Raw genomic sequence first — 23351 nt, forward strand, 5'->3', positions numbered from 1 at the left:
TTTTTTAAACCTGAGCCTTTAGTGAACTAAGAGACATGACAATTGTCAAGTAAATCCTGTACTGGCCCAGATTATTATACAGTAACATTGATTGTTAAAACTTTGTGCACCTTTCAGCTGTTTCTATACCTCAGGAGCTCGACCTGAAGGTCACGTGCATTGTTTATAGGGATGAGGAAGTGAAGTGATTTGCCAAACATCACAGGACGGTGAACCGACGCCAGGCCAAAATCGACAGGTCTGGCCGTAACACCACATCCAGAGGACAGTGGAGGCAAGTAGAGAGAAGCCACATGAAAGCTGGGCTAGTTATGGACTCGAGGTTAGCGAAGGGCCTCGAGCTGAGCCAGCGTCAGGCTTCTGGCACGAGCCTGGCTCGAGCTTTCAGTGGCTCGCCCACTTCTAAGATGGAAAGAGATGCACTAGATTTTAAGCAACCGACAGGAGAAGAGCTCAAGGAGAAAGGGGAGAGCTATGTTCTGAATTAAAGAGAGTAGCAGGGCCATAATGCGGGGTCCTTAATCACTTTCTTAGCCAGGGCCCCTCTCCCTGGTGTTGCTGGCCACTCCAAACAGGCGACAGAAGAGAGTGGTGCTGAGTTTTAAAAGACGAAAATAATGGAGTGTTGAATGAAGGAAGGGATAGAAAACATGAGAAAGGGAGGAGCAGGAGTAACCACAGCCCAAATGAATAGAGAAAGATAAATGGATAGGGGGAGAAGTGAATGAGGAGGATTGGAGAAGGGAATGAGCAGGAAAAAGTGAGACTAAAAGGAGAGAACGTGAGAGGGAAGGGATGGTAGATAAGAAAGAGAAAAGGGACGCAAGGACATAAAGAAGGCAGAGGGGTAATTGAGAAGAACGAGTGAGTGAGGAGCGAGGATCAACAGAAAATAAAAATACAAATGAAATAATAAAGTGTGATGATAGCATAGGCTAGAGAAAGGAGACGGATAGACGATTGCGGCAGTTGATGAAAGAAGGGACAGAAGATGAGAGAAGATGGGTTCAAGGAGAGAAAGAGGACCAAGTGTAGAGAGAGAAACGTTGGATGGGATATGGGAAAGCGAAAAAATTGATGGAAATGTGCGATGTTTGGAAGAGAAGGGGCAAAAATATCACTCTGTGTAAAGATCATTTGTATACTGAGTTGCAGACAGAGACAGAGTATGACACACACTGAAGACTACACACATGTATACTTATGCACTCTATGACAGCCAGAGAGACGCACTCGCAGACTGATATCCATATCGAAAGAGACACTCCTAGACAAGCACACAGAAACATATAGAATTGCAGATAGCCAGGCGCAGAAAAGTAGTACAGATACATACACGGACAGTGACAGACTTAAAGCTAACCCATACGAAGACACAACCGATCTGATAGAGACATCTAGCTGCAGATTCCTTACCTTAGAATTTCCTAGGCATCAGGCTGGAGCTGAAAGACTTTTGCTCGAGCAGTTCTCTTGTGCTCCGGAAGTGACGTTTGCGTCACCTATATAGGTGCCGGCTCGGTGCGCTGGTGCAAGTTCTTTTCTTTCTTTCTGCGCCAGATCCGTAAAGAGAGCTACCCTCTGTCACTTTTTCACGGGCTTTTAAAAAAAGAAATGTTGACTATTTTGGTGTGTGCGTTTCAACTAGACTTCGACAGAGGAGTCTCAACGCTCTAGTTTCAATGCTCTAGTGCTCCATGCTTTCCTGCCATTCCAGGAGCCAGAGCGACCTCAGCCCAGCTTAAAAAATCCTATGACGCCATGATCCACATGTTTGGGAGACCTGAACCTCCCAGCGCGCCTTCGGGCCCCGGAGGCTCAGAGGGGCAACATCTGGTTACGCTCCGGCAGCTCCGGCCCCCACACCAACGCCCCCAGTGGATCTGATGGTGGATCCGGACCGGCACCCGTTGTGCCTACGCGGCGTTCGCCAGCCTCGGGCCCAGACTCTTGCCACCGCTAGTCCCATTCTTTTTCCTGACGACCCAGATCGGTGCCAATTGATGCAGATTCCGGCACCAAGGGCACTCTTTGGTCCTTGGTGGCTTCCTCAGCCTTATTTTGAGGGGCTAGGAATGAATGAAGATTGGCAGGGGTCGCTGGACCCTTTACAAGACCAGCCTGAGCACAAAATGAACTAGTATGAAGAATTGGGTGAGGCCAGTGGACTGGATACCTCTGCAGATTCTGGCCTGCTTTCTCCCCCTACTGTGGCTATGGAGGAGAGAGCTTCGTATGCTATGCTGGTGAGAAGGGATTCGATGGAAGTAGAAGTCAAGGCGAATATCTTAACAGATGTCCTGCAGCCAAGTGTCTCCTCCTTGGAAACCCTCAAACCTGGTCCAAGCTCAGCACAGGGGCTCCTATGAATTGGAAAGTTGCCCAATGCCATCGCTCAGTACTGGCCAGCCCAAAATTCCTCACTAACCACCCTACCCCGAGAACTTGGTGGTCCAGACCTCTACCTCACGGGCATGTTACCTTCCGCATCCCCAGACAGGGAATCCAAGAGGGTGGATGGTTGGGGCAAGAAGATTTTGTCTTCCACCAGTGTTGCATTGCGATCAGTTAACACTGCATGTCTATTGGCCAGTTCTGCCCACTCGTTTTGGGAAACAGTGGCACAATTGCTGCCTCAGGTCCCATAGGAGACTCGGGCCATTCTCTCCCAAGTGGTATCAGATGGGAGAGATGCAGCAAAGTTCACCATTCATTGTGAGCTTGAGAACCCCGACTCGCTGGACAGAGCAATGTCATAGACGGTGGCTGTTCAATGCCATGCCTGGCTGAGAACTTCAGATTTTTCTGAGGGTGTCCAGGCTTCGATTATGGACATGCCCTTTGATGGCACCAGTCTCTACGGAGACCAGGCAGCCATGGCCCTGGAACGCTTTAAGGACTCATGGGCTACAGCCAAGTCTTTAGGCCTTTTGGTGACCATCCATCCCCATTTCCTTTTTGCCCCTTTTGTGGCCACGAAAGGGCCTTTCAGCCACCCCAGCCATATCCCAGCCACAAGACCACACAAATTCAGGAACCTCTGCGGCTGTGGGCGCGGCTCCTTTCGAACCTGTGGGTCAGGCGGCCAGAGATCCACTCAGTTCACTCCTCCCCCTGCAACCTCTAAACCTTCCTAGTCCAGCCCATCAGGATCATGGGCAGCTAGTTGGTGGCAGGATCAGCCATCACCTCTGCCACTGGCAAAACATCACATCAGACAAGTGGGCTCTTCAGATAGTCTGAATGGGGTTACTCCCTCCCCCTCAGATTACCCCTTCCTCCATACTTCTGACTTCTGACCGGCTGACAGATGACCACCTGAACTTGCTTCAGGAGGAAGTCCGGACTCTCTTGGCCAGGGGAGTGTACCAGTGCCAGCAGTAGGCTGTGGTTGCTATTCAAGGTCCTTCTCCGTGTTCTAGATCTGCAAGCCCTTAACCACTTCCTCAAAAAAGGAAAAGTTCAAATTGCTAAATCTGACTCAGGTCTTGTCTGCCCCAGACCCCAGAGACTGAATGGTAGAGTTGAACTTGCAGGATACCTATTTTCATAGTCCCGTCCTGCCTGCCCATCTGCGCTTCCTACGGTTCATGGTAGGCCATGATCACTCAGTTCACAGTGCTCCCCTTTGGCCTTACCAGTGCCCCTCGGGTGTTCACCAAGGTGATGGTGGTGGTCACAGCTGATCTGCAGAGAGCAGGGGTGCCAGTCTTCCCCTGTCTTGATGACTGGCTGTTGAAGGGGCGAGCTCTCCCAAGACTGTCCTCTCCCACCTCCAGACTATGGTGAATCTCCTGCTTTGGGTGGGGTTCACTATCAATGTACCAAAGTCACACTAGACTCTCTCTCAGACGCTCCCTTTCATCGTAGCTGTTCTGGACACAGTGCAGTTTCAGGCCTATCCTCCCGAGCGGCAAATCCAGGATATTCAGGTTATGCTACCGATGTCCTGGATTTGGTCGAGGCTTCTGGGCCTCATGGCCACCTGCTTCCTGCTAGTGACACATGCCAGATGGAATATGTGGGCTATACAGTGGGACCTGAAGTTCTAGTGGGCGCAGCATCTGCATAATCTCCAGACATGGTCCATATCTCGGAGGGAACTGCACAGGATCTGCATTGGTGGTTGACCAACCTCGATTTGGTCACAGGCAGGCCCCTCTTCCTTCCCCAGCCACATTACACAATAGTGACAGGGACAGGTGGAGATCAGCGTACTCTGTTCTTCGGCGAAATCTGGACTCCCCTTCAATTTGCTGGAGTTCTGAGGTATTCACTTGGCATTGAAAGCTGTTGTTCCTTCCATCAAGGGAAAGCTGGATCAAGTGTTCGCGGACAACACCACTGCCATGTTGTACTGCAACAAACATGGCGGGGTGGGGTCCTGGACCCTTCGTCAAGAGGCCCTGCATATCTGGATGTGGCTGGAACAGCACGGCAAAATCCCTGGTGGGTCTACTCCTGGCAGGTTCTCTGAACACCAGGGCAAATAAACTCAGCTGATACCGGATCACGAATGGCATCTCCATCTGGAGGTGGCTCAAGGTCTCTTTTAGAAGTGGGGAGAGCCTTGGCTAGATCTATTTGCCTCTGACGAAAATGTGCAATGGCAGCAGTTTTGCGAGCTGGAGTTTCCAAGGCGGTACTCACTCTGCAACGCTTTTCGTCTTGAGTGGAGGCTCAGGCATTTTGAACACCTTTTCTCCAATACCACTGCTGTCCAGGGTGCTCAAGAAGATCAGCAGCGACTGGGCCCCAAGTCATTCTTGTGGCCCCGGACTGGACACGGAGAATCAGGTATCCCAAGATTCTCCAACTATGCATCGATCCTCCGATCAGGCTGCCCCTTCAGGAGGATCTTCTGTTGCAGCAGTAGAGGAGGGCCTCCACCCGAACCTGTCAAACCTTCTTGCGTGGAGATTGAGCAATGGCAGTTGACAGCATTCAACCTTCCTCCTGAAGTCTGTGATGTGAATTTAGCAGCCAAGGGTCCCTCTACCAAGACCGTATATGCCTGCCAGTGCAAGAAATGTCTAAAATATTGTACAGAAAGGTGTATTGACCCTCTTTCTGCTTCCCTCACTAAAGTCCTTCTCTTTATTTTGACCCTTGCCCAGCAGGGCTCTGCTCTGAGCACTCTTAAAGAGTACCTTTAGGCCTTGTCTGCCTTCTTGAGGCTGCCAGACCAACCCTCTTTATTTAAACCCCTATTGTAAACAGATTTTTTAAGGAGCTTGTACATATGTTCCCACATGTCCCATTCATTATACCTCAGTGATACCTTAATTTGGTTCTCACCTTCCTGATGTGTGCGTCATTCGAACCTCTGCACAACTGACCCTCCTGCTGCTTTTGATCAAAACAGCCTTTTTAGTGGCAATAACTTCTGCCAGGAGGGTTAACGAATTGTAGGCTCTGTCATCCAGGCCTCCTTATCTGACCATCTTCCCTGATAAGTTGGTGCTTTGTACTAGGGCATCTTTCTTACCCAAAGTGTTAACATCATTCCACGTGGGGCTATCAGTCGCCATGCCCACTTTCTATGCTACTCTACACCCTTCTAAAGAGGAGGAGGGACTCCACCATCAGGATCCAAAAAGAGTGTTGTCGTTGTACCTTGACCGCACTAAAGAGTTCCGGATGGATGACCAACTCTTCGCGGCGTATGTTGGATCAAAGAAAGGTTGTGCGGTTCAGAAGAGGACTATCGTGATGGGTCGTCCTCTGCATCAAAATTTGCTACTGTCTGGCCAAGAAAGTGCTCATTTCACCTGAGCGAAGGCTGCGACCACAGCATTGCAACGTGGTGTTCCAGTCCTTGACATTTTTCAGGTGTCATCATGGGCATCACTGCACACGTTCACTAAGCAATGCTGCCTGGACAGTTGAGTCCGCAGGGAGGACCTTTTTGGCTGCTCTGTCTTGCAGGACTTCCTGGTCTAAATTTGTCTGCAGTCCCTCCTCCGGGGATGGTATTGCTTGGGTATCTATTTTAAGGTTAGGAATCTGTGGCTAGATATCTCTATAAGTTACTTACCTTTGGTAACGCTGATTCTATAAGTGGCATAATCTAGCTGCAGATGCCTTACCGACCTACCCATCCTGCCCGCACTACAGACCGGTTTTTAGGGTCAGGGCTGATTCTATTCACGTCCTTAGTTGTTCTAAACACACTACTGTCAGTGCACTTCATGGCGCTGTGCTCCGGGTGAGAAAGTCATGAAAAGTAAATGACGTCAGCGAGCCAAAATGGCGCCTATATTGGTGACGCATTCGTCACTTTTGAGGACTTCACGCGGAGCCGACCGACGCACCTACCGGCATGTGCAAAGGTATTGCTTGAGTAAAAATATTCCGGATCCAGCCTGGGAAATTCTAAGATAAGGAATCTGCAGCTAGATTATGTCACTACCAGAGAATGCGTTACCGAAGATAAGTAACTTGTCCGACAGGTGCCAGGGACAGAGTGACAGAAAGAGACCGAGTTACAAAACACAGAGGAGCTTGCAAAGAATGAGATCAATGGAGACCCTCGCATTCTGAGATATAGTTTGACACACATAGATGCCCCAGCAGAGATACATGGTGCCGAAGCTGGAGCAACAACACAGACTAGCACAAGTATACATAGACCATACGTAGACTGCGCACAAATGTACGCACATAGTATACACGCGCACACAGAGTGCACACACATTTAGTGTGCGCAAATGCATACTGCACATACACAACTCGTTAACGTAAATGGCAGAGCAGAGATCAGAATCATGCACACAGTGCGTGCAGTCAGCTGTGACAGCGAACGATCTGTGTGAGGGAGAAGGGAGGGGCTGAGAGAGGAGAGAGCAGAGCCAAGACACTGGTCAGACTCGGGATACTGAGCAAACAGGCTGGCAGGAACAAAGCTCCTTTGTCTGCCTGCTGCCAGGAGCAGTAAACCTGGGATCCAATTTCTACAGCCCTCTAAGAGAGCACAATGGACCGCCAAGGTGCCCACCGTGGATGTGTTTCAAATCTGCTCCATGCAACATCACCACAGGCACGGAGAGGAGCTATGGTTTCAGGAAGGATTGCTAAGAGCTTCAAGGAATGATCTGGTCCTCCTGTTTAAAATTCCCAGAGGGGCACGCCACAGGAAATGCTGACCCTCGACCACAGAGAGTGACACTCCCCCACAGGTGCTCGGAAAATGGGAGTGCTCGCGCCTCTAGCGGTTGCAATCACAACAAAGACAGACTCCCTGTTGTAGTGCGGGAATCCAGCGCTGCGTTCATTCTGCTTGTGTCGAGATATTTGTAACTGAAATGGAGCATGGGAGGGAGCAACATGAGGGATGGAGATGAACTGTACAGAGCCATGCGCTTGGCAGAAAGTGAAAAGCCAGCACAGGGCAAGCGCTGTGCAGGCAAAAGCTTAAATTAAAAAAAGTCCTACAAAGCATATGAAAACAGTACTTGGGCCACGAGAGACTAAGAAGACAAAGGCACAAGTAAGAACAGGAAATATATAGCCAATAGACACAGAGAAAAAGTAGCAAGCACAGGAACCAATGAAAAGAAAGGGGAGAGGATGTAAGCACCTTTTTAGGTCGAGCCTAGACAGCGCATGCGCTGTCGCAAGACCTGTAGTAAACAGAAGATGGAGGGTAACTTCTCTTGCGCTTGCCATTGGTTAACTCTGGCATTGCTCTTCTTATCTGGCTTATTGTTGGCTGGCGATCCGATACCTCACTTCCGTTTCTGTAGGAAGCATCACCGACCAACTACTGTTTAATTACGCTGCTGGCTGTTATCTTTTCATTTAGGGACTACTTGTTTTCTTTGCTGCTCGCATTCCCAGAGAAAGTTTGCACATCTGCCAGCTTCCTGCCCTCACCCGACGGCTTGTACCCCCGCTCTCTACCCGGGACCGATGCTTCCTGTCTGTTTTTTTTTTTAGGTTGTGCCTACGAGGCTTGTAAATCATGCCTTATCTCCTTACATTTTCAGTGCATTTAAAGATCGATGCCAAATGTTACCAGCAGTTTTGGAGTGGCCTCCCCTCTTTCCTTGTACTGCTGCGGGGTCTTTAAAGTACAATGCTGTCAAAGTAAACTTCCTGTAAGGAATGAACACTGCCTCTGATGTGGGAGTTCGTGAACTTCAATGCTCACTTATTATTTACAGGAGCACTTTACAGAAGTGCCTGCACTGTTAAATCCTGGCTGAAAGCTTTGGTTGTGTGCGCGCAGACACATCTGCTAGAGGTTCACGGTGGTATAGGCAATGTACTATATATATGCGATCGCATTTTCCCCAGACCGTCCGATCTACCACCACCTCCCACCCTCTGCTGGTTGTTTACCTGAGTCCAGTCCCTCCCTTCCTCCTCTCGCGTCTCTGCTTTTAACTCCCACCCTGTCTCCTTTGTGTTGCTGCTCATTAACGCCCCCCTCCGCTAATACCCCACCCTTGTTGCTTGTTCCAAGCATGTCATTGCATGTGTAAGTTGTTAACAGATGCATGTGTCTGCTGTAAATTAAAAAGCTTTTCGACATGCCCTTACTTGTTAATCTTTGAACAGATGTCTCATCATAGTATGTTCTTCTACTACGTATCCCCATTGTAGCAATTATTTGACCTTTTAGTGCTTTCCCGTGACACTTGGTGATCTTGTAAACCCTATTGTTCAGCATGCACTTGCAGTGCTGGTTATTAATAGAGCGTAGATTTTCGGCGTTGTTTTTTCAGGGACTTATAGCATGTGATTGCATGTGCAATTTATAAGGAGATGTTCAACATGATCATGAACTTAGATCTTGTGAACACATTTTAGGCATGCTATTAAACATGGGGGTTGTGAAAATGTTCAGCTAGTCACGCATTGCACGTTTAACTTAAGAGCATATTTTCGGCTTGTTTTATGTGGATCATCTAGAGAGATCTTACCATGTCGAATGTGGAGTTTGTACTGAGGCTTTTAGCAGAAGAAGATTCTCTGAGAACTGGCCCCAAAGAATCGCATGCTAAGAAACCCCGCAGTGTACATGCAGGGGCATGCGAGCATAGAAGCCAGGGGTTATTTGGTGTAAGCAGGCAAAAATATATTTATTTGGAAGCAGATTGTAACCAAAATGTGCCACTGGCCTACAAATCACAGTTCGAAAGCAGCAGCATTCATAAGTGTGGATATGTCACGCCCGGAGAAGGTTAATGAGAGGGTTCAATAACAGACATTCCAGGGCTTCTCCATTTCAGTTACAGCTCCTGTCTGGCTCCATTCCCCAGTGATGAATTGTGCCACCTAGGAAATGAAGCACAGTACCCCATAATAATTAATATTGGAAACATTCTATTTGCTTGATTTGTAAAAAAAAAAAAACTGCCAGGGCTCTTCTTAGAAGGCTACTGCACCCTGCACCACGCCTACCCGACAGCACTGCCATTGACAGTACCAACATAACACCTAAGCAGCATTAGCCTAAACGTTTAATAATTCAGAGATTTCCAGCTTTCCAAAGCTATAATAACGGCATGAGAGGCTGCTATTATTCATACCCAGTGTATGTTCACATAATAAACACAGATGATGTGCTCACCTCAGAATTAAAAAAGACAACCTCACCATGTGCTGGGCTGTCACTAGAGCCAGTGCTGACATATATATGCCAGTGCTGCGCACCGGAAACCGCTGACCCAAATTAAGCTTCTCTGCTTTTTGTACACTATGCATTAAATACAGTAATTATTGGAGTCACCAGCTATTGCCTGCTTATAGTTATTTGCAGGGGATCGGACTGTTGCTTGGAATGCCCTAACTTTGCTGAACACGTTACATGTAAAACAAAAATCTGCACTGTTTTATGTGCTGGTATTCATTTACAAATCCAATACTATGAGATGGCCTGACTATTGAGTGGAACTGACATCATTTAAATTAATTGTTTGAAAATGAATCGTACCTAGACATTCTGAAAATAAGACATGTACCTGCCACTCACTCACTTACTACGTAGGACGCCCCTGCATTAAAGGCGCTGTTAACTCGGTGTCCGCCGGCCTCTCGTGACATTATTAGCTCTAGACGACTTCATGGATTCCGTTGTGCACATACTAAGCAATGTATGCTAAAAGGGTGAATACCTACCTGCCAGTTGCTGGTCATTTTCTGCCATTTGAACCCCAGGTTCATAAACACAAGAAATAATAACATTGTAACTAACTCAGCTATGTGTTCTAGTCCGGCTGATGAGGAGCAACACAACTATGAGGCCCGAGCAGACGCTTGCACACCCACCAACTCGTGCGTCACTGGGGACAGACTCTTCCTGCTATGGACGCAGACTCCGATTTTCAATCAGATGTTTGTCTTTCCTGGTCTTGTAATACTGTCTTGAAATACTTCATTGTGTTTGTCTTCACCAGATTTTTTTTGATTTTTTTTACATTCAAATCTCAACAACCAAAGGCCACTTTCACTCCACTTACAGTGAGAACACGAGTTTGCACTACCCGACGACACTCAAAGCACAAGCTTTTGCAATGCAATAGGTCTCGCATTTACGCAAGTTTAAGCTATTGGCATTGTAAATGACAATGCCAATAGCTTAAACTCGCGTAAATGCGAGACCTATTGCATTGCAAATGCTTGTTAAGATTTATATTTACAGCAGATTTCACACGCACATCGCATGCGCTGTGCAGGCAAAACCTAACAAGCATTGGCATAGCCAATAGGTCTCGCCTTTGTGACCTTATAAGTGTTTAGCCATGCAACACTTGATGTTGTTGCACCAAGGATATTGTGCTGGATAACTAAACACTTATAAGGTCCCAAAGGCGAGACCTATTGGCTATGCCAATGATTGTTTTATCTAGGTTTCATGCCTCTCTGGGGGTACCCACGCTCTCTCATCCCCATGACTCATCATACTGCTTGTCCCGACTTCGTCGCCCCACTTTTTCAGCCCACTTACTTGCAACACCCCATGAGGTCGGACCCTGGCTCATCCACCACTCGCAGCACCATCTCACTCCCTCACTCCCCATCTCCCTCCCCAATCCCTCAATCTCCTTCCCTCCAGCAGGCTGCTTACTCACGCGGGTACTCAGCCCTAACCTCTAACCCTCCCACATGACTAGTCACCGGCGTTAAATTCCTTACGCTCAATGTGTGAGGACTCAACTCGCCTAATAAAAAGAACAAGTGTGGTGGTATCTCCTCCAACAGGATGCTGATGTGATTTTTCTTGTAGGAGACCCACCACCTGAAGCAGGGCACCCCGTATATGGCACCCCGTATATGGCACATCCCAATCATCCCATCCGCCACTTGGCCTCTGAAACTTCTAAAAGAGCCAGAGTTGTTATTTTCTGCAAGGTTTCGTTCTGTTCTAAACCCCTGTGGGTGGTCCGGGACAGAAACTGCAGTTTTGTGAAGCTTACTCTACAGTATGGTTTGTGCCCCTCACACTCCTGAATGAATATGCTCACAACCATTCACCAAAAATCCACTATATAATCCAGTGAAGACATCTATATCTCGCCGTTCCTAAGCCTCTCTGTAAAGGTTGTTACCAACCACATCTTAGTAAAATGTATATGCTGCGTGGAGGAGATCCACTGGATGCAACATGGACACTCCTCCATCTTTAGTAAAAGGAAATAACTAGGCTGCAGATGTCTCCTCACACCAGGACCCCAGTTCTCTCCTCTCACCAGGACCCTAGTACGACTGTACCAGCTGCACTGGCCACTGGGGATACTTATGTACTCAAGTTGTAGCTTCAGCAGCGCTGACTTGCCCTTGTGTCACAAAGTGTATCACTTTCGCCCATCCCAGCTTTTGAGCCACAATCTCAATGCTTGCTGAAACTGTAAACTGTAAGCGCAGATGTGCGTAGCGTTGTAGGCTGAAGAAGCAACAAAGGCTGGAAGCCCCCCTAATAACGAGGAGCCACTGCACAATCATGCTGTAGATGTCCATGCTGTAGATGCTGCGATTTGCAAGCTTAATTGAGATCACTGACATAACATCTTACTGCAGCCAAATACAACTTCTCTCTGGCAGAAAGAAAAGCGGGGGGGGGCAGGTGTGACAGAAAATCACGGGATATGGAAGGGGCCTGTCAGACTATACCATAAAAACACGAGAACCACCCTAAAATACCATGGCAGCCTTTTTATTTTTTCAGTTTTATATAGCGCAAACTCGACCCGAATGTATTAGCACGTTTTACATGAGCACCAGTTAGTTACGTTACACAGGGACACATTCATTTTTGGTAGGCGGGGAGATTACATGATTTGCCCAGAATCCCACGATGTTGAGCCGACGCCGAGACTAGAACCTGGTTTTCCAGCCCCAAAGTCATCAGCTCTGGCCGTTAGGTCACATCCTCCCCTTGATACACCGTGCTGTGGGTGAAAATCACATTAGTTCAGAAAAGTGACCCGTTTTCTCTAGCACAGAGGCAGACGCCACTTCAATACAGTACTAATTTCAGCAGATACCGATGCAGAGCCACAGGGTGATCAACAGCTTTGTACGGGATCGCAATGAAGGTGGGGAGCTTAACTAAGGGAATGGGAGGGAGTAACAATAAGGGCGGAGAGAAGAAAAAACGGAGTGTTGGCGGGGAGCAACACGGAGGGCATGGGGAGGAAAGCAAACAGAGAGGAGTAAGAACAAGGAGTAGAGTGCAATGTGGTGTTAGAGAAGAGAAGCACACGAGGGTGGAAAAACAGGTAAAAGCACAGGAGGGTGAGCACATCAGAGGGAGTCAGGGATGCTCACAAGCAACAGGGATGGAGCAACATGAACACGGCAGTGGAGGCAGCACACGAGGGAGACCAATAAAAACCATGTACTCTTGTTGAGTGCTTAAGCAAATAGAAACAAGACAAAAGGGAAAGAAAAGTGGAAGAAAAGTGAAGAACCGGCAAGAAAGTGAAAGCGAGCACGATGCATGAAAAAAAAAAGTGGGAGGGGTGGGGGGAGTGCGGCCGAGAGCAGGGACACACAGCGTTTACCTTGCGGGAGCGAGCGCGATAATTGCTAACACATGGCGCCGCTCGCTCCCGCAAGGGAATCACCAAACATGCACGCTTTGCCATTCAAAGCAATGCAACGCGTGCACGTTTTTGCCTGAAAAACTGAATCGATTTCTAAAGGTCTCCAGACCTAAAAAGCATTTCCTTTATAGGTACAGGGCTGGTAGCTGAGCATGGGCTAGGTTCAAGGCTGGTGGCTGGGCTATGTTATCAATTCAGTATGCATCTGGCTTTCACCATAAACATGTGAGACATTTTTCTCACATCATCTGAACACCCCAGCCTCCAATGCCACTTCCATTTTATCGTTGCTGGAAAGAGTAAAGTGACAGAGGTGTCCTGTGAGAACTGCGATAGTTGCTAGTAGCCACCATCAACTAGCAACCAGAGGGTAGAGTGGAAAGGCATCAGCAATCAAATAAATAAAGGCAAGGTCCAATGTTGTCCCATAGTGGGCTCAACAATCTGTGACCTTGTTGAAGTTTCTTATAGATTAACCCTGCACCTCAACAAGTTTTTCCCTGCATTATTTCCTCTGAGTAACAGTGGTGCCCAAACCTGCAGCCAATTAACTCCTAAATCAGGTTTGAAATTGGAATGATGTAATAATTCCGCACTTGTTAATCATAGCACCCACCCTTGCTGCATGTTGTGGGTGCACAATGTATGCCTCTAATTTGTAGCAGAGGTATAATGAGAACCTATAAGGGTGCTGTTTGTGGCAACCGAATTCTAATTCAGACATGCATGTCTTTTTAGCTTCACTCTCTGTGTGTGTTGTGTGATTTACTGTATTGATACAGCTAGCAGGTGTACACTGGGATGGTCTGCATGTGTTGTGATTCAAGGCTTTGGTCTCTCTTATCCGTCCATCCCCAATGCGGGACTAGACTTGGAAACAGCTGTGACCCTACTCACAGTCTACATCCTTCCCCCTTCCTGTTAGCTGCCTCTCAAATTGGGTCCCCGCTAGAGATGGCTGAAAGCCATCTTTTAGCTGGAAGTTGTCAAAGACACATTGGTTTGAGATATAAATGGTGATTTTTGGGTCTGCCCTCTGCGTATCATTGCTTGGCTTTTTTTCAATGTAATTTATTTTCTACTTCTTTCGTAGCTTTCCTTCTTGTTTTTGTCCCTCCCCTGAAGCGTAGCAGCATTTGACTAGATTATTTTTTTTCCTTCCTCTGCTTACAACCAGAGAACTACTTTTTTCTTTAAGTGATCCATGGGAGTGCATTTTTTCCTTTCACTTTTTGTGAATACTTTGTTCCACATTTTGGCACTCGACCCCTTTCTACTGTACCTGGTGCTCCACCCTCATGTCCTCTGTTGTTTTTTCATCCCTGCTTTCTTTTTTCCAATTTTCTTAAATTTTTTCCCTGTGACACTTACTGCTGCTTGGCCACTCTTTCTGTGCTTCACTCGGTTCCTCCTTCACATGCTTTATGAAATAATTTTGTTTTACATTTTCTGCAAGTTTCTTGCAGCTGCAGGCTGCTACTGGTCTAGTTGGCTTTACATATGTAGCTCCCCATGTCGCTTTTTAAATATTTTTTTTCTACAATGGTCTGGCAGCTGCAAACTGCTCCCTGGCCCAGAGCTTCTTTGTTTTCGTTCATGCATGCACACACATAGGTGGCCATCTTGAATTGTGTTTACTTTATATGAAAGCCTATTCCACAGTGATTGTCTATGCATACATCTCTGTTGTCATGCACTAATGTCCTTTTATTTGTTTTAGGCCAATGTAAAAAAGCTTTTGTAAAGCTAATAGCTCGCACTTGTAGATTTAAATGAAAGGCCCATTGGCTTTGCCAGTGCCTATTTTTGCTTCTGATGTATTGATTTCCACAGATCCATCACAAAAAATTGGGGACCTAGGGTGCATAAAGGTCCAGTATACATGCTCTACTGTTAATTCTCATAAGAAAAAGGTATGCTGTTCCTAAAAGGGGCAAAAGACAAAGGGGAGTAGGTCAGGGAAAAGGGGCCACACTACAAGGGGAGTAGTTCCTTTTTGGAAATGGGGCCCTCACACACCCTTACAGGTGTCCTGCTTCATCATCGGGTTTGCTCTTCGTCGGGTCGGCGCTGCAATGCCTGATGGGCTCCCTCAAGGGGGCTCTTTATCCTAGATCTTTTTCCAAAGCTGTGATATAAAGTGCCAGTTTAGGGTCCTTTTTGTACATTGAGGAAACAGAGGTGTCGATGTAGTAATTAGTGACCTAAAAAAGGCTAGGCAAGTCTCAAATCAAATTTTAATCCATGAGTATGCCTGACTTATTAAAAATGTGAGGTCACCAGTGAAGACAATGATCCTTGGTGACCTTTAAGGTCAATAATTCTTCAGGACCGTAACATTTATAACTAATCTACACAGTGTCTGGGAGCAAGGATGCAACAAGTAGTGTCCAAACACAAAGGGGTCTATTAGGATGGCGGGCGGATGGCCGCCGCCGGTCCGCCCACCATCGAAACCCAGAAAACTGCTGGTCCGATTAGCATCGCGGTCGTGACCGCCGCGGTATGATTTTCTGCCCGCCATTTTTCCGCCAGTCACAGTCCGCCCACATGCCTGACGGGCGGAGCTGGACCGCTATAATTGTTACAGATCAGGGCCAGGCACCGCCGGCACGATTATGATGCCGGCGGTAGCCAGCCTTTCAGTGACAGTGGAACCGCCATGGAAAGGCATGCGGAGAATGTCTCCGGGGCCAAATGTGTGGGGGTGGGGGGGGAAGTGCACTGGCCTACATGTCCCTGTACCAGGTGGCAGGCACTGTGCAGTGCCTGCCACGCACTGCAGGGATATGCAGGATATGCTCTTTTTGACATCGCGGCGGTGCTGCGACTGCCGCAGTGTTGCGACTGCCGCAGTGTTAATCCCCAGAATCCGACCGCCACGTTGGATTTCGACTGCGGAGCATCCTAATTGGACCAGCTGTTATGCCGCGGTCCTTGTGGGCGATCTTTTCCCGCTACCATCGCATTCGGAAAGATTTTTTGACCGCCATCGTAATGGGCCCCATAGTACCCTATATGTGTACCTGCATAATGTAAAATCACTGACCCAATAAGGGTGATGTCATCACCTCCTCGAGAGAAACACTGAGATAAACGCTAACATTTTTATGCATGGTCATTCATTAGAGAACTTCACCAATGACCTACCCCTTCTCATGTGCCTCACTTACTCATTGGGTCAGTTATTTTACATTCTGCAGGTACACTTATAGGGTACTTAATGTTTGGACAGTATTTATTGTATCCTTGGTCCCAGACACTGTGTAGATTAGTTATAAAGTTTACGGTCCTGAAGAATTACCATAGATCACATCTTGGCTAATTGACAGCATGAAACATGTTGACCTTATAAGTCACCAGGGATCATTGTCCCCACTGTCACTAATCACTACATTGACACCTATGTTTCCTCAATCTACTAAAAAGGCCCTTAACTTGCACTTCACAGCACGGCTTTGGAAAAAGATCTCGGATAAAGAGCCTCCTTTGAGGGCCCGTCAGGAATTGCAGCATCGTCCCGATGAGGAGCAAGCCCGATGATTAAGCATGACACCTGCAAGGCTGTGTGAGGGCCCCATTTGCAAAAATGAACTACTACTCTTGTAGTGGCTCCTTTTCTCTGACTTACTCCCCTTTGTCCTTTGTCCCATTTAGGAACAGCATACCTTTTTCTTTTGTTGATTTCCACAGAGACAAGGTAATAACATCATTCTCTATCGACCCCCATCAATTCAATTTTCACTTTCTGGATTCTCCTATGCTACTCACTTAAGATTCAAACAAAATCAGAATGTAAGTGGTATACTGAGATATTACATTCACAAAAACACAGTGCTGCACTAATAATTGCGTTTATGTAATTTTCTTGCAGGTTAATTGGGGAAAGTGCTTGGAAAGTCTTAGAAACGCACAGCAACAAAACAAGTACTACTGTCAAACTTCTTCAGCCCGACACAACATATCATGTCAAAGTGCAAGTTCAGTGCCTAAGAAAGGTTTACAATACCAATGATATTATTACTCTGAGAACCCCAGAAGGATGTAAGTGAAAAATATATAACATACATACATATACAATTCTTTTTGCTTCATTTTAAAAATTGTTGAGACCATAGTTATTTATTTCTACTACATTCCTGATGCATTACCAATGTTCTCTAGTACTGAATGCTTCATAGATTCACATGCTTAAATGTTCCCCGTGTTGAGCCACCATATCCAACCGCACATCGTGTGAAGGGAGTCTCTCCGAGCTCTGCTCAGTTCTTTGTGAAGCTTTTGCTTTAAACTTTTCCTGACCGTCAACTACCAAGTTACATTGGAGCTGTGATTTCCCTAACAATATAACAACCTGTCAGAAGGGTCTATAAAGGGGTTATTCAGACCTTGTAAGACTTGCGGTAAACTGAGGCTTTTATCGGAGGATTCTCAAAAAAGTATGTCTGTATTGCCTACGCCCTACTCACATGGCTAAGGACAGCAAGTATTGCAGAACATTTTCAGTAAAAGCCCTAAAGGACAGGGAGACAAGACTTCTTCTGTGGCTACAAAAGAAGAAATTGGCAAGCACTCCAGGCTCTAGAGAGGAGGAGCCAGAAACGCCAACAGCAAGCAAGAAAAAGAGAGATGAGGTATGAAGCAGAATCTTACGAGCAGCCACCTAAAAAGATGGAAAAAGGGAAAGAGAAAAGAGACGACCGTAGAAGTCCACAACATACATCTAGCCGTCTATCATCTCCTGGGTTTTCCAAAATGAGGAAAACAACCGTAAGTGTTAACGTCTACTGCTGCTTTGTCTATGACACAGTCAACAACTACTACGTCATCGACTCCATCGAAAATCACTGTCTAATGAAACTGTTGACAGCTCCTATCAGTTGCCGAGATCAGGGCAGTTTCAGTACTATAACCACTACGAAAACCAAATTGTGAGTAATCCAACAGTTCATGGTCCTTAATGAATGTCATAAGCTGGCCACTCAGATGTTTCTCACTGCTGTTTGCTGGGATTGGAAGCTTGGCTATAGGACCATAATTTTTCAGATCTTTAGGATCCAGATTTGGCTTTTTTCAAAAAGGCATAACTGCCACTTCTTTCCATGACTTTGGAAAACATGCTATAGAGGTGACTTTGTTCATAATCAAGGCCAAAGGCACAGCAATTGTGCTAGCCACTAGGTGAATAGTTTTAGGCGAACAGGGTTCAAAAGGAGACCCTGACTTTACAGTAAGAAGATACTTCTCAGTCTATTCCTCTGAAATTTGCAAAAAAAAGAGAACAGCATGAGTATGCATACTGACTTCTTCGATCACCCTCATGTCTAGATTCTCCGGGGGATCTTGTCCTGTAGAGTTGTGTTTCCTCATTAGTTGTATCGATTTCCGAATAAATGGTCAGGATTCTGAACGGAAAATGGTGTTCCAGGTTATCACAGGACTCTTGAGTCACCTTGAAATTGTTTGAGCTCTTTGGAGACGACATAAGATCTATAATCTTAAACAATTCCCTAGAATAATTTGGAGCATTACCAATTTAGCCCATGTAGAATTTAGTATTTTTCTCAGCAGTTCCTAGTTTGTAGTTCCTGATCAGGGCTCTATATTTGTTTTTTTCCTGGGGTTCATATTTTTAATGCCATACCTGTTCTTGCTTATGACAGACTTCTCTTACAGATCCAAGCCAGTCTGAGAACCACAGAGCTGTGGGTGATTCCTTTTGGCACTGAGTTGCCTTAAAAGGAGCAACCGTGTCGAAAGCTGAGCTAAACCAGGCTGTGAATTCTTCAGCAGCTAAATTGACATCATGGTCTGTTCGAAGTCTATTTTTAAGGGTGCTTGCAAGGGACGTCTCTGATAAAGTCTTTCAGTCCTGTTCAACCAGTTTCTTTTTCAATTTTTGACAGTCACCCTGAAGAGAATTCCGAGCCAGAGAACAACCAACTTCATGGTGATCCGACCAACTTAAGGGGAACACCTCCTTAAACTGCAACATCGGATTATTTGAGAAGATTCCATTCAGCATGTGCCCCGCACAGTGTGTCGGAGCATTAACTAATTGAGAAAGGCCAAAGCACAATAAGGTGTCAGTAACAGAGACCGAGTCCATACAAGTTAGGTCCCCCAGATGAACAAAAGTGGAAACAGACCTAGGACCTGGTGGACGATAGACCAAGATATCTGAAAAGGACCTTACATGGTGAAGTTTTAGGCTAACCCACAAAACCTCACAGGGAAAGGTGCAATTTATAGGTTCAGTGGAGCAGTAAAAAGAGTTTTTATAGAGGACTGTCTAGAGTTAACCTGCTGATGCAAAAACATCCGATTGCATGGCAGCTCAATACAGTACTGACCCAGAAGATGAGAAGGCTTTTTGACCCAATTCATAAGTGAGACATCAAGTACCTCTCATGGAAGATGGCTTTCCTTCTAGCATTGATATTGACAAGGAGAATTAAGGAAATACAGGTCTTTATAATTCAGCAACCTTACATGCAAATTAGAAAGGATAAGGGTATTTTATGGACGAACCCTGATTCATTCCAATGGTTCCAACAGACTTTCACCTTAATGAACCAGTGATCTTAAAAATATTGTACCAAAATCCATCGAATAAAACTGAAAGAGCACTGCATTCTCTGAACATTAAGTGATACCTCAAATTTTATATCGAAAGAACTAAACCCTTCTGAAAGTCTGACCAGCTTCTAGTTGCTTTTGCATCCCCAAGGAAGGGTCAAGCTATGTCAAAATCCAGCATAGCTAGGTGGGTTTTGGCAGCTGTAGCTTTCTGTCATGAAAAGGCAGGAGGACAACTGGACACTAAGATTAGATCCAACATGGTTGGTATGGCAACCTCTATGACATTGTTTGCTGGAATATCTTTGCCTCAAATATGCAGGGCAGCCACGGCGACGAATTGGCATACGTTCACCAGGCATTAGTGTCTAGACGCTACTTCCAACCAAAATGCAGCTGTGGGGCAAGCAGTTTGTCATGTATTTCAATGAGGTGAACCACTACTACTATAAAGAAATATTTAACATGTTGTGCATTGTTTGATTCCCATCTCTGCATGTTTTTTATCTCTCGGGTCGATTACTGCTTACTATTCGATTCAAGCCTGTGAATCAATGAAAGATTCGATACTGGAGAAAAAATGTTACCTGTACACAGTGGTTACCCGGTATTGATATATTTCATTGATTCACATGCAACCCACCCACCTCCCTTTTCTGGGGCTCACTATATGGAATACCTCATTTACTTCCTTTGGACACTCATGCTTAGAAATCTGAGGTGTGGTGATCTTTGAGGGGGAAGGATAATTCAAGAACGGTTCTCTGATTGGCTGGAGTTTGGTTCTCCCTTATACGATGTGAATTGGTTAACCATGTGACTCCTTTTGGTTTCACTGTGTGGTGCTTGGCCTTCTACTGCTTGTTGTAATTACCAGTGGACTCCCACCTCAACGACTGGGAAGATTCAAGCATGGGAATCAATGAAAGTTATCAATACTGGAGAATCATAGTGTACAAGTAAGTAACTTGTTTTTTCTTTTTGCAAAAAATCACAATAAAAAATTGGAAACATATGAATCAATCCCGGAGTGTTATGGTTTTCAAACATGCCTTCACCTATTGAACAGTTGTACATTTTTCTCGTAGATTGATGAGTATCATTTCATACCTTAAATTACTGAAATGTATTATTTGCACAATTGTATTATAGAATGGACAAAAAGTAAAAAGTCAATGGAATGGTCTTGCTGTTCTTCCGTTTCATAATTGGTAAAAAAAAAATGGCTTCTCACCTTTAAGAGCCATAACTTTTAAGGTGTTCTGAAAGGCAGCTAAAATATTTAAAACAAAGGTAAACTTATTTCACATACTCCCTTTCCACTCCTCTCTGTCTTCATCATCTCCCAACAGTCCTTTCCAGCTGTAATTCCTCACATTTTGCTCTTTCACTTTCATTAGCCGAAAACTATTTTCATAAGATTTCTTTAGGCAATAAACGTTTTTCATATTTATGGTCACATCTCCTTTTCTACTTCTCTGGCTTTAGAAATCAAAACTCAATTTCTTAATTCTCAGTAAAATAGCATTCTAGTCTTCTATCCCTTCTATCTCGGATGTCAGGGTAACTACAAAACTGAAATCAAACCAAGTCTAATTAAACCAATTTTGTAATTTGTTGCTTGGATCTTGAGTCCAGCTAACTAATTTCTCAAACAGTACTAATATCAAATTGAAAAATTGTGCAATTTGAGCCTAAGTCAAGGTCGAAGAATCCGGCTTGAGCTCCAGTTCAAGTTTTGTTTGAGATCTTACTTATGGATGTAAGTAGGTCCCAAACATATTTGTGGAAGCTGTTCATCATGGGAATATTTCTTGACCACAAACCTGGAGTAGATAATTCAGGTCTGTAAATTACACCATATATTCAACTGGATAACACATAAGCGTGTGTTCTGAGAGGCAGGTCACATTCCTTGCACCTGTCTGGCACCTGGTTGCCTCTACAGATGTGGACTGGAGCCCATGGATGTAGAAAGGGAACTTCCCACCGAGACCTCAACAGAGCCATTGGACTTTTTCACTAAGTACATTTTTGGCAAAAAAAGTACTGGGAGAAGGTATTCAGTGGTGGCCAAAGGATGAGTACACAGACTGGGACATTTTCTGTACTTGCATGGTTAATTTAGCTTGATTGAGTTCATGGTGTACAACACAAACCCTATGGCCATCCCATTGGTGATTGCAGTTATGAGATTAGCTTGAAGCATTAGAGCACATACTTTCCAAGTGCCTTTAACAAGACTAGATTGTGATGAACAAATTGGACTAACAGAGTGGGTACACAAGATGGGCCAAGTTATCCTGGCCACAGTCTTATAATGCAGTAGAAACTCCCCACAGATAGCAAATGTAGAACTCCAAGGGAGAGGAAGATCTTTCAAAATATGGCAAAGCTTTCATGTGATTCGCTGTATAAATGACGCTTGTAAATTTTGAGTTAGCTGCAAGCTTTCTGTCGAACTAAAAGCTTAGAAGTTGAACATTTGCGCCTGGTAGTTTGTGTTACGAGTAAATGTTTCCTGCAGTTCACCAATGTCTATTAAAAAAATATTTCCCTCTTAATAATTAGTCTGCTTTTTTAATGCCAGGGCAATTGATAAATTGTTGCAAGGATTCATGAACATTTCTTTGACTTGGCCCCAGTTTGCTTCTTTAAAGTAAATTCCTCAGTACTCTGTCCCAGTTGCTTCAGTTTGAAGAAGCTGTTTTGACTTTGTTATGGGTTTGTTGTTACCAGGTGACCTCTTGCTGTCCCCAGTCGGGTTCTTAACCATAGGTAGAGATACATTGCACTGTTGTATTTGCTGTATATAATGTCTCTTAAGTTTAACAATGAAGTTAAAATTCTTTGTTTAAAATATTTTCATGTGAACTTTATGCAGCTCAAAAATATTTTGTGAACTGAAGAATGAGACCTATCAGCAGATCAGGATTGGGGTTTTGTGCATTTTATATATGAAAAAGCCTTTTCTAAAATGAATCCTTGCCACCTGTAGTCCTAAATAAAAATCTGCATGAGTGCATTCTGAAGAATACTTCTAACCGCAGGTTCCTTACCTTAGAATACTTCCCAGGTGCCAGACGGCATCCGGAAACCTTTTTTTGAGCAGTGCTCCCATGTGTCGTAAGGTGATGCTGTGTGGCTCTAAGTTAGCTCCGTACTACTCTGTAAGTAATCAAGTGGACCAACTGATAAGCAGCACCCATGTACCCTGACCCTTTATTTCCTAACCTTCCGACGCAAATCCGTAGCCCCTATACAAAGTTTATTGGCCTTCCGATGACTTCTAAAAACGAATTCCAGTGTGCTAGAGAACTGTCCCCACCCTAACCAACAGGTTTTAAACCATGCTCGACTGCAGAAAAACAGATATCCAGAGGGCTGGCATATAGGCCGAGTCTTTCCAAATGGCACAGCACTCAACCTAGTCATTTCCAGGCCTTGGATGCAGGACTGTCAGGAAGGGGGCCACCTAGCATGGACATCAGTCCTCCCATTCCTCTTCCCCCTGCTGCAACAGCCACCAAACTAATTTAGGTAGAGTTAGTGGCGCATGCCCATACCATTTGGGGGCATTATCCTTCATTTCCTCCCAGAATGGTTATACACCACGTCCGACAGATGGGTCTTACAAGTTACAACTTGTGTGGCACAACTATGCCTCCTTTCCTCTTTGCCCTGCCAAGTATTCCCCACAATCAGAGTGGATTTCAAAAG

At 45.5% G+C, this 23351-nt stretch overlaps 1 protein-coding gene across 1 annotated transcript in view; it reads left to right on the forward strand.

Moving 5' to 3' along the window:
* The window catches only part of SORL1 (sortilin related receptor 1), a 744876-nt gene that overhangs the window by 563470 nt on the left and 158055 nt on the right, over positions 1-23351 (forward strand). Inside the window, exon 35 of the mRNA XM_085645831.1 lies at positions 16927-17096. Coding sequence (XP_085501957.1) covers positions 16927-17096 — 170 coding nt within the window. The remainder of the gene's footprint in view (positions 1-16926; positions 17097-23351) is intronic.

The sequence above is a fragment of the Triturus cristatus genome, chromosome 3_1 (assembly GCF_964204655.1).
Source record: "Triturus cristatus chromosome 3_1, aTriCri1.1, whole genome shotgun sequence".
Taxonomy (NCBI): domain Eukaryota; kingdom Metazoa; phylum Chordata; class Amphibia; order Caudata; family Salamandridae; genus Triturus; species Triturus cristatus.